This window comes from Nerophis lumbriciformis, linkage group LG05 (assembly GCF_033978685.3).
Source record: "Nerophis lumbriciformis linkage group LG05, RoL_Nlum_v2.1, whole genome shotgun sequence".
NCBI classification, from domain to species: Eukaryota; Metazoa; Chordata; class Actinopteri; order Syngnathiformes; family Syngnathidae; genus Nerophis; species Nerophis lumbriciformis.
In genome coordinates, this window is record NC_084552.2 from 31,757,008 (window position 1) to 31,778,811 (window position 21,804).

The 21,804-nt window shown below is 41.1% G+C and overlaps 2 protein-coding genes across 5 annotated transcripts; both read left to right on the forward strand.

Moving 5' to 3' along the window:
* The first annotated feature begins 554 nt into the window (after window positions 1-554).
* cyld3 (cylindromatosis (turban tumor syndrome) 3) lies at window positions 555-15,793 on the forward strand. The gene is made up of 17 exons (XM_061960858.2): window positions 555-741; window positions 974-1,139; window positions 6,361-6,475; window positions 6,542-6,699; window positions 6,778-7,149; window positions 7,222-7,327; window positions 9,397-9,851; window positions 9,917-10,082; window positions 10,146-10,287; window positions 10,374-10,496; window positions 11,309-11,400; window positions 11,473-11,536; window positions 11,614-11,806; window positions 11,877-11,985; window positions 13,464-13,582; window positions 13,653-13,860; window positions 15,241-15,793. The coding sequence occupies exons 2-17, from the start codon at window positions 978-980 to the stop codon at window positions 15,423-15,425; spliced, it is 2,769 nt and encodes a 922-aa protein (XP_061816842.1). The 5' UTR covers window positions 555-741; window positions 974-977; the 3' UTR covers window positions 15,426-15,793.
* Window positions 15,794-15,941: 148 nt separating this feature from the next.
* Window positions 15,942-20,859, forward strand: emc4 (ER membrane protein complex subunit 4). 4 transcript variants are annotated; one of them, XM_061960859.1, is made up of 6 exons: window positions 15,942-16,097; window positions 16,454-16,575; window positions 16,646-16,760; window positions 18,231-18,384; window positions 18,451-18,611; window positions 20,463-20,859. In XM_061960859.1, exons 2-6 carry the CDS (start codon window positions 16,475-16,477, stop codon window positions 20,496-20,498), a joined length of 567 nt encoding a protein of 188 aa, XP_061816843.1. In that variant the 5' UTR covers window positions 15,942-16,097; window positions 16,454-16,474; the 3' UTR covers window positions 20,499-20,859. The 4 variants fall into 4 exon arrangements, with proteins under 4 accessions (XP_061816843.1, XP_061816844.1, XP_061816845.1 ...); XM_061960860.1 differs by having other exon boundaries at window positions 15,959-16,102; XM_061960861.1 differs by having other exon boundaries at window positions 15,979-16,107.
* The last annotated feature ends 945 nt before the right edge of the window (window positions 20,860-21,804 follow it).

Here is a 21,804-nt window from a genome sequence, read left to right on the forward strand (position 1 = left end):
ATCGGACACCTCGGTCTCCTTAGACGCATCCTCGCTCATCCATGCGGACTGGACACTGGCCGAGTTGGTGGGCGGCCGAGAGTGGAGTCGGCTCTCTTGGTTGCTTTGTTGGGTCTGCTCCTGTCTCTGGCCATGCTCCCTCCACCCCAGCAGATGATGGCGTGGAACACCGCTACTTTTTATTCATAGCTGTATGTAGAAGTGGCTGGTTGCATCAGCTCTGCTCTTTTTAATGTCTTTAATGTCCTTTGTGTTCTGTGATGTTTCCCTCTAACACACATGTAAGAGGGATATGTGCTATGGCTATGAGTTGTTTTTTTCTCTTGGCCTCAGTCTGGACCCCCTCTCCAGGGGCCCAGGCTTAGACCAAATTTTTTTTTCTCCCCCCCATTGTTTACCTGTATCTCACCTTTTTTGTAAGGGGCGCCGGAAGTTGGCAGACCCGTCAGCGATCCTGTTCTGTCTCCCTGTAATGTTTGTCTGCTCTTGAATGGGATTGTGCTGAAAATTGTAATTTCCCCTTGGGGATTAATAAAGTATTTCTGATTCTGATTCTGATTGCCGTTCAAAAAAGGAAGCTTAAAAAGAAACGCCTACGTTCAACCTCATTGGCTACTGAACTTTCGTGACTTCCCATTGGTCGACGCTCCCGTCAGTTTGTCCGCTTCCGGCTTTGCTGCTCGGTTTGTTATGGGACTTCTTGACTTCAGCTTAATTCGAGTCCTTTTTTTACTAAAGTCGGTAAGATTGACCTCTTTTTCTCCTCCACGTAATTGTTCTTTGAAGTTATCGCTCAGATAACACTTTGTTGTCACAAGCGAAGCCCGCTCTTAACGCTAAACATAAACGACGACAGGTTGAATGTGGTCTTTTGCCGCCATTGCCAGGGTTTTAACGTGTTAACGACTCAAGTTCACCTAGTCCTCCATTATTACATTAAATGCCGACTTTTTATTTCGTTTCATGATTAAAGCAACATGTCAGGACCCAATGGCCTGAGACGGCCAGGACCCCGGAAAGTGTCCTTAATTTCGACCAACCAGCTTGTCCAGAGCCGCTCGGAAGGTACCATCTGCCTGCAGCGGGGGACCATGTGTGAGGAGAAGCCTTCCAACAATGCCGAGTTCGTCTTTATAAAGGTACTAAATATGTGCGACGTGTTACATTCAAACTGCTTTGAACTAGTCAGGGTTAGTTCCCAATAAAATAGTTGAACACAGATTGAGACAAAGATTATTTATGTATTTAATATTTGTTTGCTTACTATTGCAGTGTTCTTCAACCTTTTTTGAGCCAAGGCACATTTTTTTCATTGAAAAAATCCTGAGGCACACCACAAGCAGAAATCATTAAAAAGCGTAACTCAGTAGCCGATGTTGACAATAAAAAGTCGTTCTCGCAATTGTTGGATATGAATTTAAACCATAACCAAGCATGCATGACTATAGCTCTTGTCTCAAAGTAGGTGTACGGTCACCACCTGTCACATCACGCCGTGACTTATTCAGAGTTTTTTCGTGTTTTCCTGTGTTTAGTGTTTTAGTCCTTGTCAGGCGCTCCTATTTTGGTGTTTTTTCCTGTTTTGTTGGTATTTTCCTGTTGCAGTTTCATGTCTTCCTTGAGCGCTATTCTCCACACCTGCTTTGTTTTCACAATCCAGACTATTTTAAAATGTGCGAACGCTTTCCTTCTTTGTGGGGACATTGTTGATTGTCATGTCATGTGCGGATGTACTTTGTGGACGCCGTCTCCGCTCCACACGCTGTAAGTCTTTGCTGTCGTCCAGCATTTTGTGTTTTGTTTACTTCGCAGCCAGTTCAGTTTTAGTTTCGTTCTGCATAGCCCAAGCTTCAATGCCTTTTTTTTTAGCGGCAATCACCTTTTGTTTATTTTTGGTTTAAGCATAAGATACCTTTTTACCTGCACACTGCTTCTCGCTGTCGTCTGCATATTGTGATCATGACACGACGTGTTCCCGACATCTACAAAGCAATTAGCTACTTGCTGCCACCTACTGATATGGAAGAGTATAACATGGTTACTCTGCCATATTATTTACGGATTATAATTACTTATGTGCAAAAAATATTTTTAACCCAATTAGGTGAAATTACATAATCTCCCACGCCACACCAGACTGTATTTCACGGCACACTAGTGTGCCGCGGCACAGTGGTTGAAAAACACTGTACTATTGTATATTATTTATTTATTATTTATTAGTTCACTGTTCTGTTACAGAGAACAAGGACATTGGATAAAATTACTATGGTATGAAAAGGGGTAGGATTAAATAAGCTCTGCTTCTTCCTACTCCTTTTCGGACGTGCTGTCATGAAACAACTGGAGATGTGTGCTGTATTACATTGTACCGTATGCATAAGAGTGTAACTGCACACAAAAAGTTCGGTTCGGTACGTACCTCGGTTTAGAGGTCACGGTTTGGTTCATTTTCGGTACAGTAAGAAAACAACAAAATATATATTTTTTGGTTATTTATTTACCAAAATTGTAAACAATGGCTTTATCCTTTTAACGTTGGGTACACTATAATAATTCTGCCCAAAAATAGAAATAGCTCTGTGTGTGTTCCAATTCAATTATTTAGTGTCTCTGGATCTTGTTTAAATCTCAGCTCAGATAATACAGTTCTTGGAGAAAGGTTTTGGAGAGTAAAGCAGTACAGTCCATGTGCTGCGGTTAAGGGTGAAAATGTGTAGAGGGTTGGTTCGAGAGCCTCCTACCAGCCCAGACAGGACAGGTGGTGGGGTTCCTGGCTGGAATCTCCCAAGAACGATCCTTGGACTAGATGCTTTTTTTCCTTAGCTCGCTATCATAAAGAGAAGCCTGGCATGTGTAAGAACCAGGATCATCCTTATATGGGGTGGTATAGCTCGGTTGGTAGAGTGGCCGTGCCAGCAACTTGAGGGTTCCAGGTTCGATCCCCGCTCCCGCCATCCTAGTCACTGCCGTTGTGTCCTTGGGCAAGACACTTTACCCACCTGCTCCCAGTGCCACCCACACTGGTTTAAATGTAACTTAGATATTGAGTTTCACTATGTAAAGCGCTTTGAGTCACTAGAGAAAAAGCGCTATATAAATATAATTCACTTCACTTCACTTCAAATCAATGTGTACACAAATCAAATATCTTCATTAAATAACAATAATTGCATTATAAAGTATTCAGAACAGGTTCTATTTTTTTTCTCAATATTGTACAACATAAATCCACATACATGTCAGAATCACAATATGCAATAAAGTGCTAAAATAACCATTAGCAGCATAAATATGACCTATACAATTCAGTCAGTGCACTAAGCGTGCTTATTATCAAACACATTCAAAAGTACATTCAATATACAATAGTTATCATTGGTTCAAGTCATAGACCTTGTATATGGATGATTGAGAAATATGCCACAAAGACTGTTGCAATGAAACAATGGAAGAAAGACTAATATATTTTCATAAACATGGCCTCACCAACTCCACTTCTACAGTCACACACAGCTTAATGACAAAAAATCCGGCGCTCTATGAAGTTAACAAATAGGCATTTAGTTTAGAATCTCGTCAGCACAATATTTCGGGTGAAAACGAGAATAAAAACCTACCTCGAGCAGAAATACAATCTGTCTCCCCTCACGTCCTGTCTAAGGCTGCAGCTAACGATTATTTTTCTATCGATTAATCTATAGATTATTTTTTCGATTAATCGGTTAATCTATAGATTATTTTTTTCGATTAATCTATAGATTATTTTTCCTTTTACCGATTATTTTTTTTATTTAAAATGAAGATGAAAAAATAAATGTAGGCCAGTTTTTTCAAAAGGCATGGCTTTTATTTACAAAAAAAAAAGTATGGCCACTCAGTCAACATTGACAACAACATGACAAAATATTCTGTAACAATGTAAACATTTAACAAAATTAAAAGTAGCTTATTTGCTTTTAATGTGCAAATATAAAAGTAAACATCCAGTGCAAATCTTAATATTCTGCAATAGTATAAGCATTTCAAAAGTAAAAGTATTGCTTATTTTGCTTTAAAATGTGCAAAAATAAAGATAAACATCCAATTCAAAAAAGTGCAAAACGGAAATATTCTGTAACAACAGTGTAAACATTTCAACAAAAGTAAAAGTATTGCTTATTTGCTAAAATGTGCAAAAATAAAGATAAACATCCAATACAAAAAAGTGCAAAACGAAATATTCTGTAACAACAGTGTAAACATTTCAACAAAAGTAAAACTTTTGCTTATTTTGCTTAATAACACAACAATGATAGTATGATTAAAGTGAAAGTTAATTGTTCGTTTGTACATAGTATACGTAATTGTTAATGTTGTAAAAGGTATTTGCACAACTAATTAACGTTAGCGTTAAAGAGGAGCGCGTCTTTGTAAACACTGAACAGGCACGCCAAACGCTCCTCTCAGAGCGAAACGGTGCTTTAGTTTATGAATTTACAACGCAGATACAAATGACACATTCATGTTTTTGTGTAATGATAACGTACACTCACGCGGACGATTGACTAGTTGATGGTGATGGCAAGAACGCTGCCGTTGTGCTGCTATGATAGGCCATTTCCGCTCGACACAGTGTGCATACAACAACATTATTAGCAGAGGTGGGTAGAGTAGCCAGAAATTGTACTCAAGTAAGAGTACTGTTACTTTAGAGATTTATTACTCAAGTAAAAGTAAGGAGTAGTCACCCAAATATTTACTTGAGTAAAAGTAAAAAGTATGTTGTGAAAAAACTACTCAAGTACTGAGTAACATACACACACATATCATATATATATATATATATATATATATATATATATATATATATATATATATATATATATATATATATATGTGTATATATATATACACACACACACACACACACACACACACACACACACACATATATATATATACATTGATATATACAGTATATAATTTATATTTATTTATTTTGCCGTTTTTGTTTACATGTTAAAGGTGTTTTAATAATTATACATGCATGTTTAACATATAGATTCCTTTCTTTCATGAAGACAAGAATATAAGTTGGTGTATTACCTGATTCTGATGACTTGCATTGATTGTAATCAGGAAGCAGTGCTGGTAACGTCCACGTTTTCAAATGGAGGCGAAAAAAAGTTCCTCCTTTCTGTCTAATACCACATGAAAGTGGTTGTTATTTGGCATCTTATTTGTCCACCTTCCATATTCGTTTTTATACCCTTTACAAGAAATACATTGGCGGCAAACTCCGTAGCTGGCTAGCTTGTTTGCGCTGGCTTTCGGAGACTCTTATTTTGAAAGCGCAGGCGCGATGGAGCGGGACTTTTATTGTGAAGACAGGAACTGTGCAGTCAGTCTTTACGGTTGAAATAAAAAAAGGGTCTTTTTTCCTTCACACTTTTGATTGATTGATTGGAACTTTTATTAGTAGATTGCACAGTACAGTACATATTCCGTACAATTGACCACTAAATGGTAACACCCGAAGTTAGCTCGGAGCCAGTCAGGTCATGTGACCCCTGGCTCTGTTTGATTGGTCCAACGACACCAGTGACTGCATCTGATTGGTGGAACGAAGTGAAACGTCACCAGTAAGGCAGGCACTTTGAAGGTCTGTCTGACAGACCAAAACAAACAAAGCGTGCATTAACAGATCGATAAAAATTAGTAGCGAGTAGCGAGCTGAATGTAGATAAAAGTAGCGGAGTAAAAGTAGCGTTTCTTCTTAGGCCGTTTATTGAAACACTCCCACACTTTTGACGACTTTTGGCGTGCTTTTTTCCCCTCGCTCGCACCGCTCGCATCGTCTGCTTTGCGCTCCGCCATGACGGTAGTGTGACGTAAATATGCGACGCGTCGACGAACAAAAACGTCCTCGACGTATTTACGTAACCGATGACGTCGACTACGTCGACGCGTCGTTTCAGCCCTAGTCCTGTCTACTGGCCACTTTCTGCTACCGGCTTATAAGCACAGCTGATTGGACCGCGGCGGTCACGTGACTAGGGAGAGCTGCGCGCTCTCCCTAGTCACGTGACAAAGAGTAGTAGCGAGAGCCTAATAGTCTCCGCAAAAGTATGTATTTGACACCTGCGTTACACCAGCATGCCGTGTGTTGTGCCTTGGTGTGCATTGTTCACACAACGTGCGGTACGCTACTTATGTCGGTCTGTGCAGTGCGCTACTTAATATGTTTGTGTGGAAACTCGTTCGGTACACCTCCGAACTGAACCGAACCCCCCGTACCGAAACGGTTCAATACAAATACACGTACCGTTACACCCTTACGTATGCATGTTCAAAATTAACTGGAACTGAACTGAACAGGTGCTGGAAAAGGCCATTACTGCGACAGTGGCGAGAAGTATTCTGCAGGAGGTACCAGATGACTGTGTTGGCCTGTTGGAGCCTGTGGAACCAGAGACTCGCCTAAAACTACTAAGTAAGCCATTAAAAGGCAATGGAGGTGGGGTTTACTTTATTTATTGTGAGGTTTCGTTGTTTTCAGGAGATCCTCAGAAACTGCTCGACTTGGCCAGTCTGCCCATCGGCACCCACCTGTGGGCCCGAACTGGCCCAGGGGACGACTATTCAGAGGCTGAGCTCAAATATTTCGGGCCTCTGACCCAAGAGGGCAGAGCTCATTTCTTTGGGGTGCAGCTCTTGGTAAAGTCAACGTCTGAAAACTTTTAGAACTTGTTTTGTGGAGAACGGTTATTAATGATAATACCGTGTTGGCTGAAGGGCTCCGCAGCGAACAAAGACATCGCCAACAATCTCTACACCAGCTCAGACGGAAACATCATCTTCGTCCCGATCAGCCACGTAAAATGGAAATACCGAAACCGCGGCCTAGATGGCCAACAACGGCCGCGTCAGCTCCGCCACAGTGTCCACCATCGCCGTCCCGTGAACAGGAGTTACAGCCACCTTGATAATCAGCCCCAGTCGCTGGGTTTCCTCCCCAGAGCGACCGAGCAGGCATCTGCAGCAACACTGAGTGTGGGACAACGGGTGAGTATATCCCAGGAGGGCACTGCTGTGAGCGGAGAGGTGCGCTTCTGCGGTACCTTGCCTGCTCGGTCTTCATCTGAGACTTATGTGGGCGTCCTGCTGGTCAGTACCTTCATTGCTTTCAAACACGTTTCATGTCAAGCAGCGTGTCAAAAACTTGGAATTCTGTCCTAGGACACTCCGACTGGCAACTGGGATGGACATTATGAAGGAGAGAGGTTGTGTCAAATTCCTTATCCCGCGTATGGAAAACTGCTTCCAGCATCGGATGTTACCCCAGGTGGCACCTCCATATCATGATTATTTGTCGTTAGTGATGCAACGATTATAGATTTTGACTAAGATTATAATCTGGGGAATAATCACGGTTCCACAATTATTATGCATTGAATCATTTCACAACAAAACATTTATAAAATCCTCCTAATTTCTTAGAGATTTGAATGTGTTATTTATTACTGTCGGAAAGAATAAGAACGTTATGACAGTAAAATAAATTATGAACGGGACAAGCGGTAGTAAACGGATGGATGGATAACAATAAACAAAAAGTATTATTAATATTAAATGATTGATTTTATAAATGTATTATTGATATAAGTTTACAATTAACTTTATTGATCCCCCAGGGGAAAATGTTGATCCTGTGAGTAATAAACTCAAACACTTTTCAAATGTTCTTGTAATCAGCCAATATTTTCGGTGTATTGGATGGAATTTTTACCTAAAAAATAAGATTCCATTTAATATACCGAAAATATTGTCTGATTACAAGAACGTTTGAAAACTATATGAACAATAAGACATAATGAACCTTTTTGAGCAAAAGTGTTATTGTCATCAACTCTTTCATGCCTATTCATACATTGTAAATCATCTCGTTTATGCTGTGTTAATAACAACTTGAATGAACATATTTATGAACCCATGGCATAGTGATGTTGTTTTACACACTCATAATGGCCGTCAGAGCACCTCTATATCATGTATATTTGTCCTTAGTGATGCAACGATTATAGATTTTGACTAAGATTATAATCTGGGGAATAATCACAGTTCCACAACTATTATGCGTTGAATCATTTCACAACAAAACATTTATCAAATCATACTAATTACTTAGATTTTTTGATGTGTTATGTATTACTGTCGGAAACAATATTAACGTAATGACAGTAAAATAAATTATGACAATAAACAAAAAGTATTATTAATATTAAATTATTTAATTAATAAATGTATTATTGATATAAGTTTACAATTAACTTTATTGATCCCCCAGAGGAAAATGTTACTCCTGTGAATAATAAACTCAAGTACTTTTATAATGTTCTTGTAATCAGATAATATTTTCAGTATATTAGATGGAATTTGTACCTAAAAATTAAGATTCCCTACTGAAAATGTTGTCTGATTACGAGAAAATTTGAAAAGTATATGAACAAGAAGACATAATGAACCTTTTTGAGCAAAAAGTGTTATTGTCATCAACTCTTACATGCCTATTCATACATTGTTAATCATCTAGTTTATGCTGTGTTAATAACAACTTGAATGAACATATCTATGATCCCATGGCATAGTGATGTTGTTCTACACGCTCCTATTATGTTAGTGTTTTACACTGCCTATAGTTTATTCAACACAGACAGGAAGAGGCAATCTCTAACATTAAATAGTCACAGAATGACCTGTTGCTGTTTGTTTACACTGAACTGACTCAACACTAAGCTACTGATTGTAAGTGACACCTGTATAGTTAACTTAATTCTTAATGAAGTAACTTGCCACTTACATAGTTTTAACTCAGCTATTATGCCTTACCTTTACTTTGGCGTGTAAAGCTTGGTAGTGATCCCGCAAATGCTGCACCATAATGGACGTTTTAGAGCATTTAACCGCAGAATTTCTGCTTGAATTTCTTCTGGCAGGTGCTGCAAATGTGTGAGCCATCGTCTTCAATAACTTATTTTTTAAGTAACCGAAATGTTCCCACGCTGCCCTTAGCTTTTTTCAGACAACTTTTTTTTTGGAGACAACTTCACTACTGTGTCCTGCTTCCATTTTAAGCTAATGTAGCATACTAGCATGTCTTTCGATAGGCGCGTGCACCGTTACTGTAACTTTGTTTTCATTTTGGGCAAGTTATGATGAAAAGAACATACCAGCATATGTAGTGAGTGAGGAGGACTGAAACACACACTGTGGTAGAGCCTTTGCTATTAAGTAACCATGACGTTTTTAATCGCGGTTAATAGTAAAACTGGTTTATCGTTGCTTCACTACTATTCATCTGCATAATGTCCTCATTTGTTTTCGCGTCTGACTTCTGTGCTCTACACTCCCCAGAGTCCCAGCAGCCTAAAATCCCTCCTCCCCAAGTCCTGAAATCCATTTTGAACACCTCGGCACCCACTACCAGACGTGCCGCAGCACCCACGCCCGCCCCACCCACTACCAAACATGCCTCAGCACCCACGCCCGCCCCACGGGTTGCCCTGATGCCGCCATACAAAAAAAACCTGAAACCTGTTCCTCCGCCGCCGACCCTCCCCAAGTTGGTCCACAATTTCCTTCCTTCGCCGCCTCCCAAGCCGGCGATCACTGCGGTGCATCCCACAAATGGCCCACGCAACCTACCCTCACCGCCCATGTTGGAAGACGTCGATGAGGCAGCGAGGGAGAGCGGGGAGACCCTGGAGGTGGGCTCCATGGTGGAAGTGAACGACCCGCCCCTTTATGGGGTGATTCGCTGGATTGGAAACTTTAATGGGGTTCCTGAGGTGGTGGCAGGCATCGAGCTGGTATGTTTTTATGGCAAAGCTTCTCCTTTAGGCCAGATGTTTCATGTGTGTGCTTTACTACCCAGGACCAGGAGATGGCGGCAGGAACGGACGGCAGTTACCTTGGCGAACGCCACTTCCGCTGCCCGCCTAACAAGGGACTCTTCGTCAAGCTCTTTAACTGCAGGCGGGACTCCAGATTCCCTGTTCCTGAAGCCCGTGTCAATCAAGTGGAGCGCTGCAACTCCATAGGTGATTAGTTTGTGTGTTGTGTGTCAAAGAAGAGAGTTCAAACATCTTTCTGTGCATTGGTAGCTTTCGCAGAGTGGGGCAGCGAGCGTGTGGAGGACCATACGCCTCCTTTGGAAAGCGATAAAGTCAAGGAGCTTTATCAGGGCTGGAAGAGAGGCATTCAGGGTCACCTCAACTCCTGCTACCTGGATGCCACGCTCTTCAGGTGCTGCGTTAATGTCCTGTTTTTAAGAGATCTTTTTGGGATGCATGATGTCTCACTCTTGGCTCGTGGCGTCTTGCTGTGTGCAGCCTTTTCTCCTGCTGTGGCTCAGCAGACTGGTTGTTGTTTTGGCCGTCGGAGGAGAAAGAAGATCAGAGCTCCAAGCAAGCACAAGACCTGCTACGCTGCGAAATTGTTAATCCCCTGCGCAGGTACTAGCATCCTTTCACTTTTCAAAATCAAAGACCTTGTGCATGCTTTTGACAATGACACACGCATGTGTCACTTGGACAAAATACACCATGCAGGTTTGTATTGCCCCTTATGGGTTGTGGCCAAAATGCTTTGGAAGACATGCTAGCATACATGTAACAGAGTACAGTAGAACCGTGTATTTCAGTACAATACTACTGTATAGTACCGAAAATGTACGGTACAGTAAAAATGAGTTTTTTAATCATTAGACAAGTGGTCAATGACTTATGGACATTTAGACTTAGACTTACTTTTATTGTCATTCAAATTTGAACTTTACAGTACAGATAAGAACGGAATTTTGTTGCATTAGCTTGTTGTAGTGCAGGATAAAAGAGCAATAATGTGCATATATAAATAAATAGATTTATTTATATCTAGATACAGTTAAATATATTGTACTTTTGCATATGCATCCACGTTTATGGATGTATGTTATATTGTCTTTATATTCTAGCGAGTTAATCCGTTTTTGGGGGGAATTGAGGGTATTATTATGATGCGTTCAAGAGTCTTATGGCCTGAGGGAAGAAACTGTTTAGTTGCTAATGTTCCTGAGGTGCCCCCGTCAAGATGTTTTGCTTGATGGCGGCCATGTTTTTCAACCAATGTTTAGTCCCATAAATGTGTGGACCGAATTTGGTGGGGATTCTGCCAAAAATCCTAAAGTCAAAGTGGGGTGTTTTGCCCTTTTATGTGCAGCTTTTCAGTAGGAGAAGAGAGAGTCATGTCTGTATGATGATGTTTTGTTGACAATGGCTTCTTTAAGGTACGGCTATGTGTGTGCCAGTAAGACCATGGCCTTGAGGCGACTGCTGGAGGCAGCCAACACAAACGCAGGCTTCACCAACCAAGAAAAAGGTACGTGAGTTTAGAGCCGTGCGATCCACCTGAGGAATGTCGTCACGCCGCTCGTCTTTTATGCTTGTCCAGATCCGGAAGAGTTCCTCAACAAGCTCTTCCAGCTCCTCCGAGTCGAGCCGCTCCTCAAGATCAGGTGATGTCGTACATACTTCCTCCTTGTTCTCTTTCTCGTGTTTTTCTTCACCTTCTCATTTTTATTTCCTCACCCAGGTCAATGACTCAAAAGCAGCAGGAGTGTCACCTCTACCAGCTCTTTCCGCCTCACACTCCTGCCTCCTCGCCGTCCTCCCCCAAAAAGTCCCCCGTTTTGTTGCCCTCACCACTATTCAACCGCATGAGAGTGGCAAGTGTGCAAGCCCTGCTGGAGTCATCATTCCTCCACGCCAGCCTCAAGTTTGCGGAGGTGAGCGAACCCGATGCTTCCAAGCAGACACTCATAACTTCTGAAACCTCTTGTTTGACCTCCACCACAGGCTCCATCCAGCCTCTTACTTCTCATGCCTCGCTTTGGGAAGGACTTTAAGATGTTTGATGCCATCTTGCCCACCCTGTGCCTGGACATCACAGACCTGCTGGACGACAGTAACTGACAATTATGTCCTATTTCAAATGTCTTTAGTTTAGAGGTTTTTGTCTGTATGAGCAAACTCTTCTACTCCTAAACCGCTGCACACAAAAAGGTGAACATTTTTTAAAATCTGCACCCATTCTGTGCTGCCTGTGCTATTATCAGAATTCCAAAATTCAAATAAGAATTGGGTGTCGTTCTTGCCAGTTCCAGGTCCTCAATGGCTGTCAAAGTGTCCACACTCGTAGGATTATATCCTCAGCCATCTACGTTTTAGCTGAGATGCGTGATTTATGATCTACAATCAACTTCCAGGAAGCATGGAAGCAAGGAAACGGCAGACCACTCGATGATGTAAAAAATAGGCACACATCGGAAGTGATCACGTCGCCGCTATAAATAGTTTGTCTGCGTTAGCGCCCATTATAACAATATCACCAACACTTGGTTAATATTCAAGTCACGAAATGTAAATGGAGTATTGTTGCCTCTTTTAGAGTGGTTATTCAGAGGGTTTTATGGGCAAAATAGTGGCGCTCCCATAGGCTCCGCTCTAAGTGGACATTTATTTACATGTATTCAATATTTACAATGCATTTTAAAAATCCATACATCGTCATGTCTTTCATAATGAATGTGAACGATAGGCAAAATTTCCCAAAAAGTCCCCTTTTAAATACAAAAAAATTACTTTACAAACACTTAAATTTAACACACATTTCTTTCATTTTGAATACTTTTATGAAATAAAGCATTCTGGGAAATGTAGTATTTATCCACCGTTTTCCATCATTTGAAAGTAATAATACAGAAAATCTAAATTTTTGTTTCACTGAAAATACTTTTATTCTTAATTGGTGATGAAAAACATTTGAGTAATTAAAATATAATATTTAAATAGTAAAAATATCTTTATGAAATATGTAAAAAAGCGTGATACTACAATACACAACAATTATCAACTGGAGTTTCATGAAAGTTCAATTCAACTTCCTTTAATTAAAAATGCAATTGAAAATGGATGGAGGGAGTCGACCTCCTGTTTGCAACAACAAATTCAATTCATGGAGCTTAATTTGTGATGACCTTCTCAATTCAATTAGTAATTTTGCACAAGTTTGATTCTGACAAGGACACAATACAGTGGCGCTGTTACTATTAAGGCTTACTTGAAATGTGTTACGCATGCACTCCATTAGGCATTCACTGTTACTTTATTGTATTTCACCGACTCACCACTAAATTTGGTGACACATTTGACAGGATCAAGTCCGTACAATCAGAAGATTGGTTGAAAAACATAACCGCCCGCAAGTGAAACCTTTTTGCCAGTGCACCTTTAAGACCTGGCAAGACATTGATTAGAAAACTTAAAAGTGTATCTGTATTTTATGCATGCTAGTGTGTCCTACGAAGCATTTTCCCCACTACCCTTTGGGTAAAATGGCTCCATTTTCTTGGGTGACTGAAGATGCGTGTCCTTTGTGTCTAGCATTGAGGCAGTGCAGCATCTGTCAGGCGGTCGCCCAGTGGGAGTGTGTGGAGTGTTATGGAGACGAAGACATAACGCCTGGACATCTCAAACAGTACTGTCACACCTGCAACACTCAGGTACTCCATGCCCAAGCAGTTAGCATGGCTCAGCTCATAAGACCTTCAAGTACGTTTTGTTTTTCATCAGGTCCACGGTCACAAGATGCGAGGCTCCCACTCCCCAGTGGAGCTTAGCATCCCCGAAGGGGCATTGAACAGCCCGAAGAACTGTGCCCGCCAGAAGATGGTTCTCTTCGCTGTGACGTGCATCGAGACCAGCCATTATGTCAGCTTTGTCAAATACGGGCCTCTGCCCTCTGATTGGCTCTTTTTTGACAGCATGGCCGACCGTAAAGGTGAGACGTTAAATAACTTCTTAAAAATGCTTCGAGTAAGCCCTACTGAGAACATGTCGTTTTGTGTGTCTTTATCTTTAATGCTAAGGAACTGTGTTTGTCTCTGACCGAGTGTGGGGCTGACTGATAGTTGGCAGAGCTTTATTTTAAGATGTGTAGCAAAGTCCAATAATCTTAGCAGCTCAGTGGCCTTGTGGTTAGAGTGTCCGCCCTGAGACTGCCCGAGTCATACCAACGACTACAAAAAATGGGACCCATTGCCTCCCTGCTTGGCACTCAGCATCAAGGGTTGGAATTGGGGGTTGAATCACCAAATAAATCCCGAGCGTGGCGCATGCTGCAGCTCACTGCTCCCCTCACCTCCCAGGGGGTGAACAAGGGGATTGGTCAAATGCAGAGGATAGAGATGTCCGATAACATCGGACTGCCGATATTATCGGCCGATAAATGCTATAAAATGTAATATCAGAAATTATCGGTATCGGTTTCTAAATTATCGGTATCAAAAAGTAGAATTTGTGACTTTTTAATACGCCGCTGTGTGCACGGACGTAGGGAAAAGTACAGAGCGCCAATAAACCTTAAAGGCACTGCCTTTGCGTGTCGACCCAGTCACATAATATCTACGGCTTTTCACACACACAAGTGAATGCAAGCATACTTGGTCAACAGCCATACAGGTCACACTGAGGGTGGCCGTATAAACAACTTTAACACTGTTACAAATATGCGCCACACTGTGAACCCACACCAAATAAGAATGACAAACAGATTTCGGGAGAACATCCGCACCGTAACACAACATAAACACAACAGAACAAATACCCAGAACCCCTTGCAGCACTAACTCTTCCGGGACACTACAATATACACCCCCCCCCCCTTCTACCCCCCCCCCCCCCCACACACACACACACACCTCAACCCCGCCCCCTTTAACCCCGCCCAGCTCAACCTCCTCATGCCCTCGAGCATGTCCCAAATTCCAAGCTGCTGTTTTGAGGCATGTTAAAAAAAAGAATGCACTATGTGACTTCAATAATAAATATGGCAGTGCTATGTTGGCATTTTTTTCCATAACTTGAGTTGATTTATTTTGGAAAACCTTGTTACATTGTTTAATGCATCCAGCGGGGCATCACAACAAAATTAGGCATAATAATGTGTTAATTCCACGACTGTATATATCGGTATCGGTTGATATCGGAATTGGTAATTAAGAGTTGGACAATATCGGGATATCGGCAAAAAAGCCATTATCGGACATCTCTACCAGAGGACATATTTCACCACACCCAGTATGTGTATGACAATCATTGTAACTTTAACTTTAACTTAACATCCATCACCAGATAACAACTGAGATTTTGTTTCATCCAGGAGGTGAGAATGGCTTCAACGTGCCCCTGGTGAAGCCTTGCCCAGAGGTGGACAGCTACTTCAGCCTGTCACAGGAAGAGCTCAGCAGAGTTGACCCCGCCTCCTTACAGGAACCTGCTCGCCGTCTGCTGTGTGACTCGTACATGTGCTTTTACCACAGCCCCGAACTCAGCCTCTACAAGTGACCTCTCGCGTCAGTTGTCTTTTCATATTCCCAATGAAAAAAGTCAGAACGTCATAACAATGTCTCACTTCTAAGTTGAATTAATTCAAAAATATTTTTAAAATATATTTTGAACACACTGTTTAAAGAATTGTAATTTTTTTTTTACTTGTGTTCTTGTTACAAGTTGGTTTGCACTGCCGGGATGTGTCTTAAATGTTTGCACTATGTTTACAGTTGCACAACAAATTGTAAATTATATTTATCTGTCTCTTACAATATTACAAATGGTTCATTGGGAGTATATTGTTTTTTTTTTTTATAATGGCCAGTTATTAGAAGTCTGCCTTTTCTTACCATAAGAGTTGGGTAATTGTGTGTGCTACTGTAAGCTCTGATGTCCAAACTTGAATACTTTCATTTCTAAAATTAAAAAGAAAAATGTTGGATTTTTCCACGTCAACATATTTCGTTTGTCTGATGCTTATGAGTATAAGCAAATATGAACTGAATATTTAGTACGTCTCTGAATCGCCACTAGGTAGCAACAGTGACGCAACACAACAAACTCATGACTCGTGAGCCCGGAAGTAGAGAAGAAATTTCGACTGACTTCTGTGCTCGTTAAAACCCCTCGGTTGCTTGTTTTTGGATACTCTTAACGTAAAAGTGACATTTCGTGGCTTGTCTCTTGGTAAAGTAAGGTTATTGTAACACAACACACGTTATTTGTTTTGTCTTTTGGTGTCGATAATCCGTTTGTGAATGTATTGTTATTGGTTTAGCTAGCAGCTAATGCTAATTGTCGCTACAATCCTAGTTTCCCTCGCACATGACTAACAAAGATGCTTAAAGTGATCAAGTATAATGTTAATAAAGTGATCAAGTACTGTTTGTAGTGGTAATTAGTTCAAGGAATAGTTTATGTTGAGCTCACAGGGGACAGCTTGGTCCTGGTTTTTTTTGCATAATTGCGTTCTTCAATCTGGTCGGATGCTTTGTTTTGTTTTCATTGCATTTATTTTGTTTTCTAATCCTTCACCGCCTCAGCTCGCATTGCACTTGGTTGCCATGGCGTCTCCGGGGGGACAAGGAGGAGGAGTTCTGTCCACAAGAGGAGCTCCATCCAGGAGGATGAAGTGGGCTCTGGAGCTGAGTTTAGGCAACACCAGGTTGAGCAAGAGAGACATTTGTTGTCACTATGACCTGAGCTGAGGTAACCGTGACGATTCTATGCTCCAGGTGTCGTGGCGACCGTCAGGGAGGTCAAGGAGATGTCATTTATCCAATCGGATATTCCGAGAAGCCGGTCCCTGACACCAGCATCCAGGAGACGGACAAGAACCTGGTGGAGAAGGTGAGTTAGGATTAGGGCTGGGCGATATATCGCAGGTTTGTCTCTGTGCGATATAGAAAATGACTATCGTGATATCGAGTATACGTTCTCACACAGTTTCTTTTAGCTGCGGACATTACACTACAGGCTCTTCTCACTCTGTCTTGTCTGTCCTTCTCACAGACAGCAAGCGCACCTTACACACGTCACATACCGTCACGTCATACGTCACATACGTATACGTCCTCGCGGAGCAGAGAGGTAGCGACATGGGTAACGTTAGCTGTGATGCTAGCGGAGCGGTGCGAGCGCTAATACAAGAGAAAGAAGGTGCGAATCTGGTAACAAATGGAGGAATAATTCATTCCTAAGAAAAACAGCAGAAGGTCCATCGTCTGGCGGTGGTTTGGCTTCAAGTGGGAATATGTCGAACAGACAACCGTAATTTGTCAAGTGTGGGGCAAAAGCGTTGCTATAAAAAGTAGCATTACTGCTGTAACAAACAGTTCAGGGTGTCCCAAGTTACCGGAGTGTGTTAGGTAAGGAAGAGGAGTTTTGTCCCTCCAGAGTTGTTGCCGTAGGGTGTGTGTGGTTGTGGAAGGAGGTGTGTGATGTTGACATTAAAGAAACGGTGGTTACCGAACCTGCTCTAATGTCTCCCGTTTATTATTTTATTAGATAAGTACACTGTATAGGCGAACCCAGGACACTCTGCTACACTGCTAATATGTAGCATCATTTGAAAAGTCACCCGCTAGACAATGATTGATTGATTGAGACTTTTATTAGTAGGTTGCACAGTGAAGTACATATTCCGTACAATTGACCACTAAATGGTAACACCCGATTAAGTTTTTCAACTTGTTTAAGTCGGGGTCCACTTAAATTGATTCATGATACAGATATATACTATCAGATATATACTATCATCATAATACAGTCATCACACAAGATAATCATCAGGGTGTATACATTGAATTATTTACATTATTTACAATCCGGGGTGTGGAGGGGGTGGGAGGGTTAGGTTTGGTTGTTATCATCAGTCATCAACAATTGAGAACAGAGAAATGGATATTGAAACAGTGTAGAAAGAAGAGTGCTTACTCCGCACGTCAATATCTCCATTTGGTGACACACGCCCACACCATCAAAATGCCGAGGCAAACATTTCCAGATCAACACCGTATGAAAAAAATAGTAATTTTTTTAGTTGTGAATTCCCTCTCTGCATGAAAGTTTAAAAGTAGCATATATTAATGCAGTATGAAGAAGAATGTTTAATGTAGACACATAGAATCATCATACTGCTGTGATTATATGCATCAAGTGTTCATTCAAGGCCAAGGCAAAAATATCGAGATATATATCGTGTATCGCGATATGGCCTTAAAATATTGCGATATTAAAAAAAGGCCATATCGCCCAGCCCTAGTTAGGATTATAGTAAAGTGGTTCCCTATGCTGTGGGTCTGTTCTCCTGTCTTGCAGCGGTGCTGGGACGTAGCCCTGGGACCCCTAAAACAGATCCCCATGAACCTGTTCATCATGTACATGTCGGGAAACACCATCTCCATCTTCCCCATCATGATGGTGTGCATGATGGCCTGGAGGCCAATACAGGCACTCATGTCCATGTCTGCAAGTGAGCAGCTCTTTTAAGAACACACAAGAAACTATCCAGCTCATCCTCTTCCCTGTCTTGTCGCAGCCTTCAAGCTGTTGGAGAGCTCCAGTCAGCAGTGGTTACAGGGTCTCGTCTACCTGGTTGGCAACCTGCTGGGCTCGGCGCTGGCCATCTACAAGTGTCAATCAATGGGGCTGCTGCCCACACACTCGTCTGATTGGCTGGCTTTCATTGAACCTCCTCAGGTAGACTTCCAATGGAAAAAAGCAAAAGGCTTGTCATGTCGTTGTTTAGCTCTGTTGAAGTACTGGGTTCTACCACTCGGTGTCATACTCCCGATTCCTCCAATCAGAGTTGTGTATAGTGAGAGTATGGCCAACTAAACAACAGGACGTGATGCAAGCAATTGAGTTAGTGGCATTACTTTTCCTAAAGAAATAAACAAAAATGATGAGTCCAATTATAGTTCTAAACATACACCATCTCTTAAACTTTCAATAAAACATGCTTTCTTGTCATAATAGTATACTTTGAGGGCAATTTTGTGGCCGTATTTGATGCACTCCCGTGTAAACATTCACGCAGTGTTTAGTGACCAGCCGGCTGTCTAATACGCTCCCGATGATGCAATAATAGTAAAAAAAATATATACGAACAAACAAAAATAAACTTATTACCCTCATTGTGTCAAAATCTTCATTAGCTTTGGACCATCAATTACGGAGAAATTATGACTTCTGTGTGGTAGCTGCCTCCAATGTATTGTTTGTAATCACTGTACTATATATGCCTGTGCTTTTATTTTTGTTTTTTTGAAAAATTTTTATAGGTTTTGCTGTGGCGAGTCATGGCTTCCTGCTTTTAGTATCATACTTGAATACTGAACTTGTGCTGCATTTTACCGCAATATTTGTTAGTTTGCTTTGGATTATTGATGACGCATGCAGAAAAGGTGCAATTTTGAAGCAACGTTTTTGTCAGGCAAAGTGTATTCACTCACTGTTACTGAGAATACCATATACCAGGTTTACCATGTGTATGTATACTTGCTTACCTCGCACAAGTTACTACTGTTGTCATTCATTGGCACCCTTCCTAGCACACCTTTACTTTGCATAATTTTTTTCCGATGCGATGCAAAGGCTTCCCGCATTTTTGGCGAGTGGAGTGTCCCCAGGCCGCACAACAGAGCATGTTTACGTGTCAAAAAAACTCTTCAATTAAAATAAATGTCTAATTAAACTGGTGTGGAACATGGCACCCTGTACTCGCATGAGGGGCTTTTGATCAATATAGGAGATCGTCTGAAACTGAGTTGTCCATATTCTGTCTATATACCGGTATTGACTTTTGGAGGTCCCGCAATAGTAAATTTGGAAGTGTAAGGAAAGGAGAGAAGTGTAAAAATGTAGCTTTGATGCATGGATTTTAACGGTTTAAAAAATTTTTAGTAAGCCATACTGGGAATTGTGTGTGTCTGTAGCCTTAATGCTGCTGAGCTGTGTTTGTCCACACCTGTCTCAGATAGTGTGCGTGCCTCCAAAGAGCGATGTTGTGTACTTGATCCACCTTTTACATACAATGAAATGCTGCACTTATCAAACATTATAAATGCCATACATCACATATAACATAACATTGTGTGCTACAGGAGAGAACACTATGTGAGCTACAATCCCTCCATGCATGAACAGCAACATCCAGCTAAGTTTTCACTTTGAAGTACAGCTCCCACTTCTGTTGCTGGCTGACGGATATGGAACAGCTTTATTTCAAGATGTGGAGCGAAGCCTGCCCGCTTTGGCGGGCGTGTACACAAAATTAGCTCCTTTTGAGACGGTGTCATGTCAATGAGGGACAAGATTTTTCCCCTTCACATGTCGTGAAAAGTGGAGCAAACAAGTGTGAGTGCATAGATTCGGTGCGCATAAACAGGCACTCAGGAGAACTTTATTAAACAGTTTCAAACTTTCATAGATTTTACATTGTGTCATGTTAATCCATCATTCGTTATGAAAAAAAAGTTTTGTTGAATTGATTCAAAAAATATATTTTGTTTGTTGAATAAATTAGTAGTAAATGTGTCTTCCCCACAGAGGATGGAGATCATGGGCGGAGGTATGGTCCTGTGAATGGCCACTATTTTTGGCAATGTACAACAGATGGAGGTTTTGCTGTGATGATGACGGCGCACCTTTTTTGTGATAAATGAACAGCTGGATGTGCGAAGAGGCTTTCTGCACAACCACTTTTTTTTTCACCCCCTTTGCCGTGTTTTTTGTTTTGGAAAGCAGCACCAATTTCCCACCACTTAAGCCCAACATTGTGCTTTGCTTTCATGTTTTGCGAGCAAACATCCTCTTCACATGGAGATGAAATTGTGTTCATTCTTGTCATGATTTTAGCATACACGTCACTAACCTGTTTAATTTATCAACCTCTTCTAATTTATACTCATTTGTGCTAATGAAATAAATGCATACTGATTTCAAATGTGTTTACTTGTTGAAAAAATGGCGTCTGAGGTGTTTGTGTGGATTATTTCCAGTGTTATTTTAAACCAGCTATCATTAATTATTTGAATCAGATTAATTAATGGCACGTCTTATGTACAGTACATGAACGTAGTCAGGGGTGAGCAAGCGTGTCATAATTTTTTACTTGGATTATTTTAGTCTTATGCAATGTTTTGGTTATCATTAAGGACTTGCAAGGAGTGATTGCAATATTTATTATGCACCAATGTAGTCACATGGCAGAGCACTCACACATCAGTTAGATCAGGGGTCCTTAAACATTTTGACTCAGGGGGCTGCATTGGGTTAAAACACTTTGGCCGGGCCGTGTATATATATATATATATATATATATATATATATATATATTCGTTAGGTCAGGAAAAAACACAGGCTATATCATCCCTACAAGCTTGTTTCGCAGGTTTCCCTGCTCGTCAGGGAATTTTATTTTATTTTTCGAATTAAAAACCTGCGAAACAGGCTTGTAGGGATGATATAGCCTCTGTGTTTTCTCCTGACCTAACGAATATTCCACTCTACCCCGGTATATAATGGATAAACCACAGAAACCTCGACTATATATATATATATATATTCCTCGCACACTAATCGAAGCGGTCTACGACACTGCGGCGCAAACACAATGTCACGTTATCGATGGGAAAATGCATTTTTAGACAATATGATTTGCCTGAGCGGCAAGGAGACACCAAGAGTAACAAGCGGTACAAAATAGATGAGAAATGACAGATTTTTAATAGAGATGTCCGATATTATCGGCCGATAAATGCTTTAAAATGTAATATCGGAAATTATCGTTGTTTTTTTTTTATTAAATCAACATAAAAAACACAAGATACACTTACAATTAGTGCACCAACCCAAAAAACCTCCCTCCCCCACACAAAAGGGTTGTTTC

What these genes read in the sequence shown, in the direction of transcription:
- emc4 (XM_061960859.1), top strand. Translation starts at nt 16,475, where the DNA reads ATGGCGTCTCCGGGGGGACAAGGAGGAGGAGTTCTGTCCACAAGAGGA. An exon ending in ACTCATGTCCATGTCTGCAA is followed by an intron (nt 18,385 to 18,450) that starts GTGAGCAGCTCT and finishes GTCTTGTCGCAG; the next exon opens with CCTTCAAGCTGTTGGAGAGC. An exon ending in CTTTCATTGAACCTCCTCAG is followed by an intron (nt 18,612 to 20,462) that starts GTAGACTTCCAA and finishes TCTTCCCCACAG; the next exon opens with AGGATGGAGATCATGGGCGG.
- cyld3 (XM_061960858.2), top strand. Translation starts at nt 978, where the DNA reads ATGTCAGGACCCAATGGCCTGAGACGGCCAGGACCCCGGAAAGTGTCC. An exon ending in GACTCGCCTAAAACTACTAA is followed by an intron (nt 6,476 to 6,541) that starts GTAAGCCATTAA and finishes CGTTGTTTTCAG; the next exon opens with GAGATCCTCAGAAACTGCTC. An exon ending in CTTCACCAACCAAGAAAAAG is followed by an intron (nt 11,401 to 11,472) that starts GTACGTGAGTTT and finishes ATGCTTGTCCAG; the next exon opens with ATCCGGAAGAGTTCCTCAAC.